General features: G+C 36.5%; 2 protein-coding genes across 4 annotated transcripts; both read left to right on the top strand.

Moving 5' to 3' along the window:
• Positions 1-169: 169 nt before the first annotated feature.
• On the top strand, positions 170-6411 carry LOC105329613 (DNA-directed RNA polymerase III subunit RPC4). 2 transcript variants are annotated; one of them, XM_011430925.4, is made up of 10 exons: positions 170-400; positions 524-659; positions 1217-1318; positions 1507-1679; positions 1806-1972; positions 2611-2701; positions 3964-4101; positions 4307-4407; positions 4897-5052; positions 5764-6411. In XM_011430925.4, the coding sequence occupies exons 2-10, from the start codon at positions 580-582 to the stop codon at positions 5884-5886; spliced, it is 1131 nt and encodes a 376-aa protein (XP_011429227.3). In that variant the 5' UTR covers positions 170-400; positions 524-579; the 3' UTR covers positions 5887-6411. The 2 variants fall into 2 exon arrangements, with proteins under 2 accessions (XP_011429227.3, XP_065921401.1); XM_066065329.1 differs by having other exon boundaries at positions 1809-1972.
• A 1887-nt stretch (positions 6412-8298) lies between these two features.
• Positions 8299-14900, top strand: LOC105329615 (casein kinase I). Of its 2 annotated transcripts, none has more exons than XM_011430926.4 (9): positions 8299-8489; positions 8608-8683; positions 9429-9539; positions 9810-9958; positions 10161-10389; positions 10863-11033; positions 11214-11362; positions 11473-11608; positions 12723-13358. In XM_011430926.4, the coding sequence occupies exons 2-9, from the start codon at positions 8608-8610 to the stop codon at positions 12980-12982; spliced, it is 1281 nt and encodes a 426-aa protein (XP_011429228.3). In that variant the 5' UTR covers positions 8299-8489; the 3' UTR covers positions 12983-13358. The 2 variants fall into 2 exon arrangements, with proteins under 2 accessions (XP_011429228.3, XP_065921398.1); XM_066065326.1 differs by lacking the exon at positions 12723-13358 and adding an exon at positions 13406-14900 and having other exon boundaries at positions 8300-8489.
• Positions 14901-15281: the final 381 nt, after the last annotated feature.

Below are 15281 nucleotides of genomic sequence, written 5' to 3' on the forward strand. Positions count from 1 at the left end.
AGCCACGTGGTTCAAAAGTAAAAAAAGAAAGAAAAAAAAGTTGTTATTATAGGTAGTCACGATAAAACTAAACGATATTGGTACAGGTGAGCTAAAAATATTGGTAAATTCAAATTAGTCCGGAAGAGAAAATTTATTATGTGAATGTCACACCGTTTTTGATTGGTTGGTAGAAGGCAAAGAGAAACTAAAAAAAGACACGGGGCCGGGCCTATCGCAACATGTGGTGGTGTGTTTCCTAAGCCTGGCAAAAAATTATATGTTGCTCCTATCTTTACCCTAAATAAATCGTTGAAGGACAATGCATTTATGAGTAAACGTCATATATCATTTTCACCGAGGAAATGCGGTCTATAATACTTGCATAAGGATTGCATCACTGCTATCGAAATAGAAAGAGGCATGTAACTTTTTTTTCAAGAACACGACTATATTTTGAGTATATTTCGAGTATATCTCTTAGTTTTCCTGGTAAATATCTTATCTTTAAAGATCTTGATATTTTAACATACTTTCTTTGTAGACTGAGATGTGTTGCAATTTTTTGAAATGAGAGAGATAGCAATGAGGTAATTCAGCATGGCAGAAGGTAATTCCTCCAAAGACATTCCACGGGGTCTGATCAGCAGAAGAGGTCTGCCTCCAGGGAGAGGAGCAAGGTAAAAATATCAAATATATAAGTGAAAATACCACACTGTTTGACCCCCCCCCCCCAAAACTAGATGGACCAATCTACACTATGCAACAGTTTTTTCCTTGGCCTTCATCTTGAGGAAACCCTATATAGATTTCTCACAGCAGCCTTTGTAGTTTATTGTGGAATCGTCATTGTTTGAGAGGCACAACGCTGACAACCAGGGGGAAAGAGGTGAAAATAAAACAGGGCTGAATATTTCCCTGTATGCAGTAAATAATCTATTAATTAAAAATGAGATAATTTACTGAGATGGAACAGAGTTCTAAAAAAACTTTTGTGATAGTTTAGAAAGTAAACATAAGAATGTAGAAGTTGCCTATTCTATTAGTATATATGTTGGTGGTTTAGTCACCAAAAGAGTTTGAGCATGGTTCACAAACAAGTTATAGTTACTGTGACTGGTTCTTAGTTCTGCCAACAAAAATGTTTGGTTTGCATTTCAAAACTGAAAATGTGTGGTGAGCAAGGCATTCTTTTTGATTCAGAGTGTATTGTAAACTCTGTGGACCTGTATTGTAGACTACCATCAATAGGAAAGCCAAGAGATCTAACCCTTGGAGGAGTCCCAAAGAAAGTGTTTACACCTACCATCCCTGCCAGAAGGGACAAGAGTACAGAAAAGTAAGAGTAGATTTGTCATGATAGTTTATGAATTATTTCTTGCAGACTCATGGAGCTGTTTTTATGATTTAACAATCCAGTCATTATATATATGTGCACACAATGTCAAATGTTAAAATGAGCATATCATAAGTTTGCAAAAGGGAAAAATAAAACTTTGATAATGTCTTTTCCATATTGGTATGAAGGTCCGAAGTTAAAGTCGAGTCAGCAAAAGAAGGCAAGGAAAGATCAGAGAAAGCAAGGGGGAGAGGAAGAGACCAAAGGGGGCGTGGTCGAGGGAGAGGCAGGGGGCGTGGCCAGGATGTCATTCAGTCCCACTCTATTTTTGAACAAGGTCCCACAGACAAAGTAGTAAAAGGTAGATAAAGTTTTGATAAAATTTTAATTTGTTGAACTACAATGTATTCCTATCATCATGAACCATTTAATAACACACACCCAGTAAAGTTCCTCTCATATTGATGTTTGAATGACATTTTATTAGTAGGATCTTCAGTATTTGAGAGCTATAGTGGATCAGGACCACGGTCAGGCGGTGGGGGTGGGGGTGGGGGCGGAGGATCATCTGGGGGTGGATCCAAGCTGGGGGTCAAGAAAGAGAGGACCGACGAGGAAACTAAGCAAGCTTTGGACTATCTGCTTAGAGATGATGTAGGTCAAGTAGTGTATTTGCATTCAGATACTGTAGACTCCTAATTATAGGAGAGGAATTACTGTATACAGGGTTATTTTCACTGTGTAATTTTTGCCCTTCTACATTTGCAAACAGATTTACCCTGTCTTGAATTCGCCCAGAGACAGTTGTGTTTCAACAGTGATAATTTGAGACATTGGAATTCGGTCAGTCTTAAATTCGCTCGATGACAACGAGAGTGAAAGGAGCAAAAATAAAACCGTGGCAAATATTTCCCTGTATACAGTAATATCTGTGTGAAACACTCCACAGATTTTACATCGAACTATAAGAAACTAAGATATAAGGCAATATTTAACATATTGATTTTGCAATTTGAAGCAAAATGGTGGAATAATTGAATAAAGTACTCATGTAAAATGTGGAATCTACAGTACCGTATTTTAAATACTTGAAGTAGATCAAATGATATCATTTTCTCAACATATTTATTATTTGATTTCTCTTCTAATTTATACATTTTTAAATTGAGTCAATGAATTTTATGAAAGTACTGAAGTCACTTACTGCTACTGTCAATCTCATACTTTTGAATGCTGAGAAGTGACTGTAAGTTAGTTATATTTAGATTTTCACTCTGAGTTTTATCCAACAGTTCATAGCTGGCCCTGTATCAGAAGAGGGAAACATGGCCCCTGTTCACCTACCGCTGTGTGTGATAGAGGATGTCAAACCAGCAATCAAAGGTAAATAGCTCCATAGCTCAGACAGGTGTGATTCTGAGACATGATGACCAACACACCAGACAGTTGTGACTCTGGGACATGATTCTTGGCAATGTGGTGTTGATAAGTACACTTGCTTCATAATATTGACATATATAAATAGAAGCTAATAATGCCATGGAAATTTGTTTAAGAAATATATTTATGTTGTGTTCTACAAATTTTCATTAAAATCTTTAAACAGGATGATAAATACTTGAGTGTGCACATGAGGTATGATACACCGTTTGATCGGCAGGTATTCAGGTGAATGTTGTGCCTTTGCACCGGTGTTAGAGAAATGTTATTCTCTGTTATATGTGATGTCACTTTGCTGATGTCACAACCAGAGGACAAGAACATTCTTAGTAAACTCTCGGAAAGAAATCGTTTACTTTGGGTTTACTCTGGAAAACTCTTGGTCTGCTCTAGCAAACCTTGAGTGAACCCTGAGCAGACCCAAGAGTAAACCCAGGGTTTAGTTGGGATCTACTTTCTGTAAGGTTGGGTCTGATCAGTACTGTGTAAGAGGGTTTGTAATATATAAGCTTCTCTTTACATGTATAAAAAGATTTGAATGTCTTGCATTGTAAACGAAATCATGCCTAGCTTTGAAGTGGAGTTTGAAGTTTAGGGCATGTGTTGGATTTTTTTTCTCTCAAAGCTACATGTACCGTATATACTTGTAAGTTTTCTTATAAATAGAAAACTTCATTTAAAAATGAACTGTACATGTATCTGTAAGAAAATAGATGTAAAATGAAATGCACGTATATACATGTATTTCTTTCTAGTCATAATTATAAGGAAGATGTTTATCTATACACAATTATAAGGTAGATTCTATCTATTTACAAGCATAACTATGTATACTTAAAGGTGGGGAAGTGAAATCTAGACAGTGTAGATGATTGTAAACAAAACTCTGTTAACTAGTCACCACATCCTAGATCAGCAGATATTCCTATGAATATTTAGCTTTTGCACAGATGTGAGATGAGTACCAGTCTCGTGTTCAGTGTTCACTGTTGAAAGGGAGTGAACCTCTCCATCAGACTGGGACAGAATAGTACTCAACTGTCAATTTACTTTTAGTTTTACTTTATCAATTTTGTACCGGTACTTAACTATCAATTTATACAAAATGATATCAATTCACATGTACGGTTCATGTTCAAGACCAATGTCAATATTTGCATGCATACATTCAGCTGATGGTACAGAATTTTGACCTTGACTTTTAGATGACCCTGAACCTGTGGATGTGGAAATGACAGAAGAGGTCAAGGTCAAGCTGGAGGAGGCGTCGCTAAAGATTCCGTCCAAAGCCAAGCTGACTCAGGAGACGTGTCAGCACATGTTCTCTTCACTAAAGAGTGGGGGTCAGTATCAAGTCTGTAAAATATCCGTGCCCTGGAAGTATGTATTGGAGGAAGAGATGAATAAGTGTCAATCTGTAGATCTGTTTACAGCCTTCTTCTGGTCATAACTAAGTCATCAATGTTAGAGTCCATATGTGAAATTCTGTACAGGTCTGAAGCAATGTCTTTGTCAGATTATGTCTGATATTTGTAATTTCTCTTGCAGACCCAAACCACATGGTATTTGTACAGTTTCCCGATGTGATGCCAGGGGTACCTGCTAGCTACGGAAATGAAGAGGAAGCTAAATCCAGCAATAAAGATCAGGTAAGACAGAAACTGATAGCTCTCTGTCTTGGGCAGTCATTGGTAAAACAGATGAAAACTGCCTTTTCTATGTGACAGACACAGGTAAAACACAAAAAATGGTCCTCTGATCAGTTATGTTGCAGGTGAATTACCAAAGAAATCACTGTTTCTTTTGTAGGAAGTAATTAGTGGTAAAAGAGAAACAATTGACATTTGTACTAAGTCAATTGTTCAAGGATTTTTAAAGTTGTTGATCTTCAAACATCAATGTTGAAATAAAAGGCTCTCTTTAATAATGCATACATGTATGATCTTGAATCATGGTACTAATGAACAATATCCAGATGAAAGATTTGTTTTAACATATCTAAAGAACTCTCTGATTTGATTTCTAGAATTGTTGTGTATTAGATGTGGAATAGATGACCAATGTGAATGCTGTGGTGTATGTATGAGAAGTAGATCAGATATAGGTATATGTATGATGTAATGTTATTTTTTATGCAGAAAGAGACTTCTAAAAAGATTGGTGCCAGTCCCCTTTCAGGATTCTCAGAAGGTCACATGGGTAAGCTGGTCATACGCAAGTCCGGTAGAACCTCCCTAATGCTGGGCAATGTGGTGCTGGATGTTTCCATGGGAACCAAGTGTGGATTTCTACAGGTACACAATTAAACCATAAACCAAACAAATATTAACCAATATGCAAGTTATACTTGACCTATGATTCTTATTGTACTTTGTGATAATTAAGTCAAAAACTTTAATTCTTCATTAGAATGACCAATTATTTTGGTTATCATATCTAATAAACCTTTGGTTACTTCATGGTATTGCAGTAAATATGATCATTTATCCATTGCCTAAATTTGCATCACAGTTCACATGTACACTTCATAAACAAACATACGGTACAATTTATTTGGATCATTGTCATGATAGACATTTGACTTTTAGGACGATATTATTTTTGTGTTTTTCACAGTAGTCTTTTAAACTTGCATACATCAGTGCAAAATCATTGACTACCACACCAAAGTATAAAAGTTTATACATATATCATCTTCGTCTTGAAGACTTTGGACAGGTTATGTCTTGTGTAAGATAACATTTGACCCCCTATAGTTTTTTAGAACTAACAATAAAGAATTGAAGATACTTCAAGATTCCACTGCTAATTTTACTATGATCTTTATTTTATGTCTTAACAAAAATCATACCTCAATATTGCCGTGATTGTCAAGCAGGGCTCTTAAAGTATCTTGGATGGCAACATGTGATGTTGTGTATGCTGATGTAAAGTCATAGAGTTGTTTGAAGTGTGAAATTGTGTGACGATATGATCTAAATATTTTATGTTTTGTGGTTTTTCAGGATGTGGTGTCCATTCACCCTGACAGCGGCGGGGATGGGGACCTAAGTGTGTTAGGCCATGTGTCTCACAGACTGATCTGTACCCCGGACTTCGACTCTCTGCTGCGGGCCAAACAAGCCTGATACCAACCCAGAGGCAAACAAGCCTGATTCCACCCAAGTGAAGGGGGGGATGGACAGCAAACTGACACCAACTCAGTGAGGGAGGGGTGGACAGCAACCTGTGTGTGGTTCACTCGTGTGGATAATATAGACATGAACTTAGTGTATTTGATCACTCTGTGTATGGATCATTTGTGTGCAGAATATTAGTGATAAACCTTGTGTATATGATCACACTGTGTGTGGTCTGTTTGGTCCATTTTGGAAGAATCTTGACTAAGATGACGTTTTTGTGCTTGGTCCATGATGTGAAATATTGATTGTATTTGTTGTGAAGCATTTCCAATTGGTTTTACTTAAGTGTACTTGTTGTGTTGTTGAGATACATGAAAACTAATTGAATAAGTATGTATGATTATGAATGAAGATAACATATCTAGTTGTTTCTGGTGCAATATTGAAGAAATTGAGTTGTACTGTAATAGATGACAGATTAAGTTGTTCACAGAGAGTGGAAGAGTTTAAATTAAAAGTTCTTTCAACGGACTTACTAGTTTGTTTTCTGTTTGTTACAAAAACAGGAAGTAGATGCTTTTAAGAAAATATAACTTTTGTTCATACATTAATGCATAGATTTGCACTTGAAAGCCTTATATTTATATGACTAGGATTGAAGAAGTTTTTTTTGTTGTTTTTTTTGGGGGTGTGTATGAATTGGTCTACAGCATGAACGGCTGGACAGTTGAAGAATGATTTGTAGTGAACAGCTACCTTTAGGAAGGCAGCTACGTAAGCTGGCATTGGTTGTAGCCGAAGTGTTCAAGAAACAGTAACACCATTCTCTCATACTCCAAGACTGACAAGTTTCTTAAAATGAATTAATAAATTAATTGCTGATTTCTAACATTATGTACAGATGTCAGTATTCAATATGATTTAGGAATTAAGTAGTGAGGGAGTCCCTTGTCAACAGCTGCTACAGACCCCCCCCCCCCCCCCCCACACACACACACATGAAGACACACTGAATAATAACCACCGTGTTCTGTTACAACTGTTCATTGATTCCTGTACGAAATGGATTCTCTGTGGACAAGATCAGTGTGCCCACGTCTTCTCGATTCTCTGTAAATATCGATAATACCAATTAACTTGATGACACACGTCCAGCGAAGGTTTTTTCTCCTGCAAAATGACGATAACAATCTGCAAAAAAAAAATATCTAAAAGATTTGAATTTATATAAAGATGTATGAAATAATGGTTGATGTTTGGCAGATAAAGTAAAGTAATATTTAGCAGAGTAACCGTTGAAATTTTGCACGGTTCGTCATTTCTTGAAACGTATTCCATTTGAAATAGAAAATGTCACAAACACGTACGCATGTTAATCTGACCACCAACAGATCAAAGACCAAAATCACAAGTTCTTCATATTATTCAAATCACGAGCATTTGCATGCGCGAACCAAGAAATTTATCCAGTGGGGTCCGAGGGATAATTGTGTTTGCCGGGGGGGTCTGAGGCCTATATATTTTCTTTTCGGTAATTTGAATTTTTCCGGGGATGAGGTGACCACCACCACCCCACCACCCCCAACTAGCTCCGCGCATGAATTATTTACAGTGTAGCATAATAATGTTTCTATGTGCAATTTACTATATTCAGTCTACCAGGGTTAAGATTATAAATATACTAAATTATATTTGATATAACTATTATATGTTGTTCGATATATGATTTTGCATATAGTAATTCTGTTGAGGATTTGTATGCATGTATTTATTACTGTAACAGTGTGTAATGAAGATTGCTGGAGACAATCCATCTCGGTATATGATATTATATATATAAATCGATAGTCATGATACTGAATTCATTACTAATAAGTATATGGGTTTGTGAGGCATACTACTCGTATGATTAATATGTCGCTAGATTAATTTTTATGAATAAAAATATGAAAATGTTGTCAGTACAAACTCCGAAAAAGATATTTGCTAAAGCTGTAGTTAATGTCATCAGGCATCAATATTCTTTTACACGGCTGAAAATATCCCGAACGGTATATCATATACAAAAATGCAGTGTTCAGTGTGTGATACAATATTATTACTCTTTACATGATAATTATGATAATTAACAATCAAACCGAATAATTTTAATATTACAAACTAACATTAAACTGCTCTCTCTCTCTCTCTCTCTCTCTCTCTCTCTCTCTCTCTCTCTCTCTCTCTCTCTCTCAGTTATTGTAGATTTCTTTAATATTTCAACATGCATAAAAGTTATCTTACATCCCAAACAAAACGAAATGACATTTAAAAAAATAATTAAAAGAAATGTCTGTAGGAAACTTGTGGAAGGGGTAGTGGGCGTGTCCCGCTGTGGACCTTTTTTGGAATTTTTTTCAGCTCTGACAGGAAGTGAACTAGGCGCTTGCGTGAACGTCATCGGCAACCAATAACGAAGTAAATAATGGCGGAGAGTAAGTAAGAAGTCTCGACAATCAACGGTAATCCGTCCCTATTAGCTTTCCAATGGCGTTCATTGTCGCCTGAACAATAAGTTTATTCATTATATGAGCCGCTAACAGTGTTTTGAAGGAGCTCTGAAGGACAAGGTACGAGAAAAGACCTCCGAATCGACACCCTAGTCTCTTTGTTTTCGTTTTGTTTTGTTGATAGATTTGACAACTGGAGACAAAGAGTTTTGGTTTTACGGATGCCTTCTACTTTCAGATGGAATTAAGGGTCGGGAACAAGTACAGACTCGGGAGAAAAATCGGCAGTGGGTCATTCGGTGACATTTATTTGGGTAAGACAATAGAATGAATCACAGGAAGTTTTGACAGTTGAGTTTCGGACACACAGTATATGATGTCATGACATTATAATTTCAACCAGTTTGATGTTTGAAATATGTGTATAGGTCTTTTATTCCGATAAGGATTGATAAGGAAAGCTCCAGAGCAATTGACTTCTATAATGTCAGCGAAGTAAGAATATTTCGTTGTACTAATAATTATGTTTTGCCCCCCTCTGAAAAGGGTTATCTAAGGAATGACATTTCTGTAAGAAAATTTGGTATTGCTTGCGGGCATTGTTGTTTTGCTTTAATTATTAAAGTTAACGGTATTTTTCTAAGACTTCATTTCAGATATAGTTGGTTTTCAATGTTAATTGACCTAGTGACATAGTTTCCTTTCTTGTTCAGTATAGACAGTGAATGAAATGCAGTGTCACCTTTGGCAAAACAGGAACTCTTTCATTTGTTGAGGCAATATTGTATTAAAGAGTATATTAAAACATGATGAAAGTATATGTGTTTTGTAATGACAAAACCATACCAGCACACACTAGTTTTGTGAACTTGTCCTACTTTCAATACCTTCACAAGGTAGATACAACAAAGGGCTGTTGAATGGATTCAATAATTAATTGCATATCGTGTACAGAGACGACATTGTATAACTCCTAAAATAAAATATGGTTTAAAATCTTTCATGTAATTTAAAATATACATGTATCCTCCTTATTTATTTGATTTTATCCCATTATAGGGACCGACATTTCCAATGGAGAGGAAGTTGCTATAAAGTTGGAATGTGTAAAAACAAAGCACCCCCAGCTCCATATAGAGAGCAAGATCTACAAGATGATGCAGGGGGGAGGTAACATTTGCTTATTCCTAATACACATGCCTATACCATATGTCTACACAAAAAAAGTTTGGTTCAACTTCAAAATGAAAATGGAAAAAAAAAATCAGCACAGGTTATTTCTCAGAAGCAAATATTATGCAACAGTGTGGTATGAAGGAATTGCAAGCTATTTAATTTCGTGTGCAAATCATTCATCAAGTTATTGATTGTTGAAAAACTTAATATGTAAAGGCCAACAACTGTACCTTGTTTCAAATGATGTTAACGGTCATTTTGCAGTGGGTATCCCCACCATCAAGTGGTGCGGAGCTGAGGGAGATTACAATGTGATGGTAATGGAGCTCCTAGGGCCCAGTCTGGAAGATCTCTTCAACTTCTGCTCCAGAAAATTCAGTCTCAAAACAGTCTTGCTGCTGGCAGATCAGTTGGTTAGTAAAGGGAAGAACAGTCGTGGAAACATAGAGAAAGACAAATGGACACTGAGAGAAAAAGAGCGTCTTGAATATCCCCTTCAAAATAAATATATCTTCTGTAGATTAATAATTATAATGGGATGCTGTGGTGTTATAAATTTTTAAACATTTATGCCCAAAATTACAAAATATGTACATTACTTTATGTTTATTGCAGATAAGTAGGATAGAATACATACACTCCAAAAATTTCATTCATCGAGATGTCAAACCAGATAACTTTCTCATGGGACTAGGAAAGAAAGGAAATCTAGTGTATATAATAGACTTTGGACTTGCCAAAAAATACAGGGATGCCCGAACACATCAACATATTCCATACAGAGAAAACAAGAATCTCACGGGAACTGCCAGATATGCCAGCATTAACACACATCTCGGAATAGGTAACTATGACATTTCCTTATACAGAGACTTACAAGTGCCTAACTCAGTAACTATCTATTCCAATTCTTTTATTATGCAAATGCAGCAACAATCTTGCATGAAACTTTTGTTTTTTATTCTGAATAGAATGGTAATTTTTGCCCTAATTTTATCTTGACACAACATTCTCAGGAGACAGAGCAAATTCAATGTAATGTTTTAATAAGCAAATCTGTGATAGGGGCTAAAAAAATGCCACTGTGATTGGACAAAAATAAGGTGAGGTGAAAATACCCATGTACTTAACAGTAATTGTCATTCCTTCAGCTTTGTGGGAGAATATTCAGAAGTTTTATTGATTTGTTAATGTTAAAAGATAAAATATTGTCTTGAAATTCTCAGCTAAGGAAAACTATACACAGTACTCAAGAAACCACAAGAGAAGAGAAACTGAAGTTTGCAAGACAAATTAAATCAAATTTTTTTTACCTAGAACAAAGTCGGCGGGACGACATGGAGTCTCTTGGCTATGTATTCATGTACTTCCTGAGGGGCAGCTTACCCTGGCAGGGACTTAAGGCAGCAACCAAACGCCAGAAGTACGAGCGAATCAGTGAAAAGAAAATGTCCACTCCCATTGAAGAGCTGTGTAAAGGGTTTCCTTGTAAGTTGTACATATTTACACAGAGAAACATACAACAAGGAAATGTTAGATAAATGGTTTAAAGAATCCATCCAAATATCAATAGTTTGTGACAGTATAGTTGTACAAATGTTATTTAGAGGAAACAAAGTAAGAAACAAAATCACATCTTAATATGGCATAATTTTGCTTGATTTTCAGCTGAGTTTGCCACATATCTGAACTTTTGCCGATCCCTGCGCTTCGATGATAAGCCTGATTATTCGTACCTGCGACAGTTGTTTCGTAACCTCTTCCACAGACAGGGATTTACATATGACTATGTATTTGACTGGAATATGTTAAAATTTGTAAGTAATGCCTTTTGTTTGTACCATAGCAGTACACTGTGATCAATCCACTCACTGATCCATAGAGTTATTGGATGTAAGTGTTAACTGTTACATGTATTCTTTGTCAGGGCGGGCGTAACAGCGATGACGCTGATCGCGGTAAAGTGAGTTCCTCTGCACGTCCTCTCCATGGAACCGCGGGCGGCAGTCGGATGCGGGGGGAACAGATCCCTCCCACTACCACCCCTCCAGGGGACTACAACAGTATGTATTCATTGACCATTATATACATAGAGGCATATAGTAAATACTTGATTTAGTTAAAGAGGGAAAAATAAATATCTAAATTTAAACAGCAAAGAAAAATGTATCTAAATTTCATCCATGATTTTTTTAATGTAAAAGCACATTAAAGCATTTAAAGTTTGATCAAAAAGATATAATTTAAATTTATGTCTCTTTTGGTTTATGTTTTCAGTTGTAGAGTTCAATTATTTGATTATTATTATATTTATTGATAAACATGTTTTGTTTGTAGTATTATAACTAACTTTTGATAGCATTTACATTTGTAATTTTTGTGTTTATAACACAATGCAATACTCAGATTTTAAAAATTTATATAATTATAAAGTATATTATCAGTTATTCAGACATTTTTAGCTATGTATTGAAATTATGAAAGTCAGGAAATGTACATATGAACTCCTTGCATGTTGTTATCAGTCTGTTACTAGCTGTATACTGTTTCGTGACCTGCATTATTCTGTACTAGACGGACAGTGGTTGTTTGATGGATCTCCTCTCTGTCAATGACTGTTTCACAGGACAGACAGTGCAGTAACACTGTGTGTCTCCTGTCTGACAGAATGTACATTGATACACCTAATCTCTGGGTCTGCTTGACTAAGGCAAACAACACCTGTAAACTCAGCTTAGTACCAGCTTTCTGATTGGTCAGATAATCAAGAGTGATACACGAGTAATGCTTTCTGGAATTGGATAACTCCCACAGAGGATTTGTACTCAGCTTGTTCGAGTATTGACATCTTTTGTTGCCTTTTGAAATGCATGGAACCTTTATTTTCTGTTGGTTCTGGATCCACTGATGTTTGCTTCATGCTGTTGTTGCCTGTGCTTTTTAAAAATGGCTTTAAACAGTTTCAGGTTCAAATGGTAACTGTCACAAAAGCAGGGCAGCAGCGGCATTACACACCCTCTGCATGTCTCAGGATCTTGCATGTTTTCTTTAGCCTTTATTTTCTGCATGCTTTCTCCTCCTTGATAAGTTGATTCAGAGTTCTGTTGCATTTCTGTACCCCCTCTGTGACTTGTTCTTAGCCCCAAGTCACAGCTACTATCTTTCTTTCTGTCCTAGATGGCACGCGGGGCTCACGCACCAGGGACCGTTTACCCACACGTCTTTCCCTCTCCTCGCGGGGTCCAGAGGTCGCTGAGGGGAATCCCGACTCTAAGGCCAGTGAGAGTAGACTAGCCACCCCGTCATCTGGTGGACGAATCAGTTTCAAGGGTTCAGGATTACCCATTCCTGTGGGGAACCCTAATGATAGTGCCAAGCTCAGACGTATAATGCAGGAAACCAGACCACATAGTGTTCAGTTGAAGCAGAAACCATAGGCAGTTTATCTCAACCGTGTGTTGTTCTGGATATATATTCATCTGTTTTTATGACCCAAGACTATATTAGTTTGTTACTCGTGAATCGTTATGCTTCACTTTGTTAAGTTTCCAGGGAGAAAGGGAGAACTCCATTACTGTATTTTTGTTAAGAGCTGTGTGACAGACTGTTCATTTAATTTGTGTTCATTGAGTGATGCTGAGGCGTGACTGGTATCAGTAACCATAGTGATGATTGTGATTTAATTATTGTTATTTAAGTGCAATATTGTTTACTTAGTATGTGAGGTAGTCTTGGTATCGGACCATTGTAAGCAGGACACACTCTTAGGTTGTAGTTCACCCGTACAAGCTCCTGTAGCAACACTTGTATCAAAGTGCTTTATTGAATATTAATGTTAGTTTTGTACATTTTAATCGTAGCTGAATCTCCGAGACCTATATCTCGGGAAAGAGAACGACGAACAAGTACACGCCTTCATCGAGGAATCCCAACAGGTGCTGAGTTTGTGCGGGACGGAACCCGTGTGTCAACGGCACCGATGCAACCAGGGATGGTGACAAATTCAGCCATGCGTAGAGGAAGTGCGTCCAAGGATGGCGACAACCCAGCGAGAACGGGCTCCTCTCGACACGCGCGCAAGTGAGAGGAAGGATATTCCTGAACTTTGTACAAGGTTTTCCATGAACAAATCCTACCAAATCAGGAAATATCTGTGTGTGATCATGTGCCAACATCAACCAAAACAGTGATACAAATTGTTATATAAGTGGTGTGTGTGTGGCAAGTCTTGTTCAGTGTATAACAAGAGAGCAATAAGCTGCATAGGGAACTTTTCCCTGTTTCAGGTTTGCAAGGAGTAGATCTCAGTCGTTCATTAGCAGAGTAGAAAGTTGGAAGTCTACTGACTGTAACCAGCCTCAACAGTGCTGGAAAAAGTTCTCAAGAATAGCTAGGCTTGTGTGAATGTGCTATGTCGACTTTGTAATATGTATTACTCATTTTCTGTAAATTAATTCATGCTCATGACTTTGCTCTGTATATATAAGGTAATGAAAGACATCACTATAACATACTGTATATATAATATATCTCTTGTTTTTAACTTGGAAATATTGTGTATGTGTGACCATTTGTAGGTGATAGATTTCTAAGTCTCTGGATGACAGTACGTACTGGTAGGACCAAGCCAATGTTGTAATGTGATATCTGTGTAGAGTTGTCCCCCTTCACCTTGTGTCAGTATTTCTGTAACAGATTAAATAATAACCTATTTATTTTAACTCGTGTATATTCATGATTCCCCAGAAATATTGAGAAAATAAGATTTATTATAGTATCAGATGAACCAATTTAAAAAAAAAATACTTTCATTACTTTGATACTACAGTATTTTGACAGTAGGACATGAGATTTGGACATTTGTGCTATACTATAGGTCTCTGTTGAGAGCTGGTATATTGACTGGACGGTCACTATATTGCCAATACATGGACAGATCAGTTACCGACAGTTTGATGATGTTTGTCTACTGCTGAGTGACAAGACTGGAACTTGCGTTCGAAAGTCCTCCTTTTGTAATCGGAATCCACTAGAGATGATTTGGTCATTGTCTGATGCATTGTATATGATTTGGTCATTGTCTGATGCATTGTATATGATTTCGTCATTGTCTGATGCATTGTCTATTTTCTTTAATCCAATAGAGATGATTTGGTCATTGTCTGATGCATTGTCTATCTCCTTTAAATGAATTGGGATCCTTACTTTTGGACAGGACTAGAATGAGTGAATGCTTTTTATACGTGAGCAATTTTTTTTTTATAAGTGAGACTGTTTGAAATTTTTAAAAGCATATTTAATGGTCAATATTGTTGACTTGTCATCTTTTAAAATAAAAGAATTTGTAAAAATGAATTCTGTGGGGTTGTTTTACTCAAGATATAGCAAGGTATTAAACATCAAATATGCCAAGTTTTCATTTAGAATTTGAAAAGGTGTCTCCATTAGAAATTCGAATCTTCATTTCTGTCCAAAAATGTAGCTTGGTCAAAACAATAGTTTGTGATCTCTTAGGTCATGATAAAGAGTCGGGTTGACTTCTTTCAAATTGTTACCTTTACAAAAAAAATTTAAGACGCACTTTTTGGCCATATAATTTTTAAAATATTGGGGGCGTTCTTACGAATGTTTCTTAGTTTTTAATATAGTTTTTTTGGAAGTAAATGTATAGTTTTTTTGGAAGTACATGAAGTAAATGCATGTAACGTCATGTATCTCTAGTACATTAGTCTTTCT

The sequence above is a fragment of the Magallana gigas genome, chromosome 7 (genome assembly GCF_963853765.1).
Source record: "Magallana gigas chromosome 7, xbMagGiga1.1, whole genome shotgun sequence".
In the NCBI taxonomy this organism is placed as follows: domain Eukaryota; kingdom Metazoa; phylum Mollusca; class Bivalvia; order Ostreida; family Ostreidae; genus Magallana; species Magallana gigas.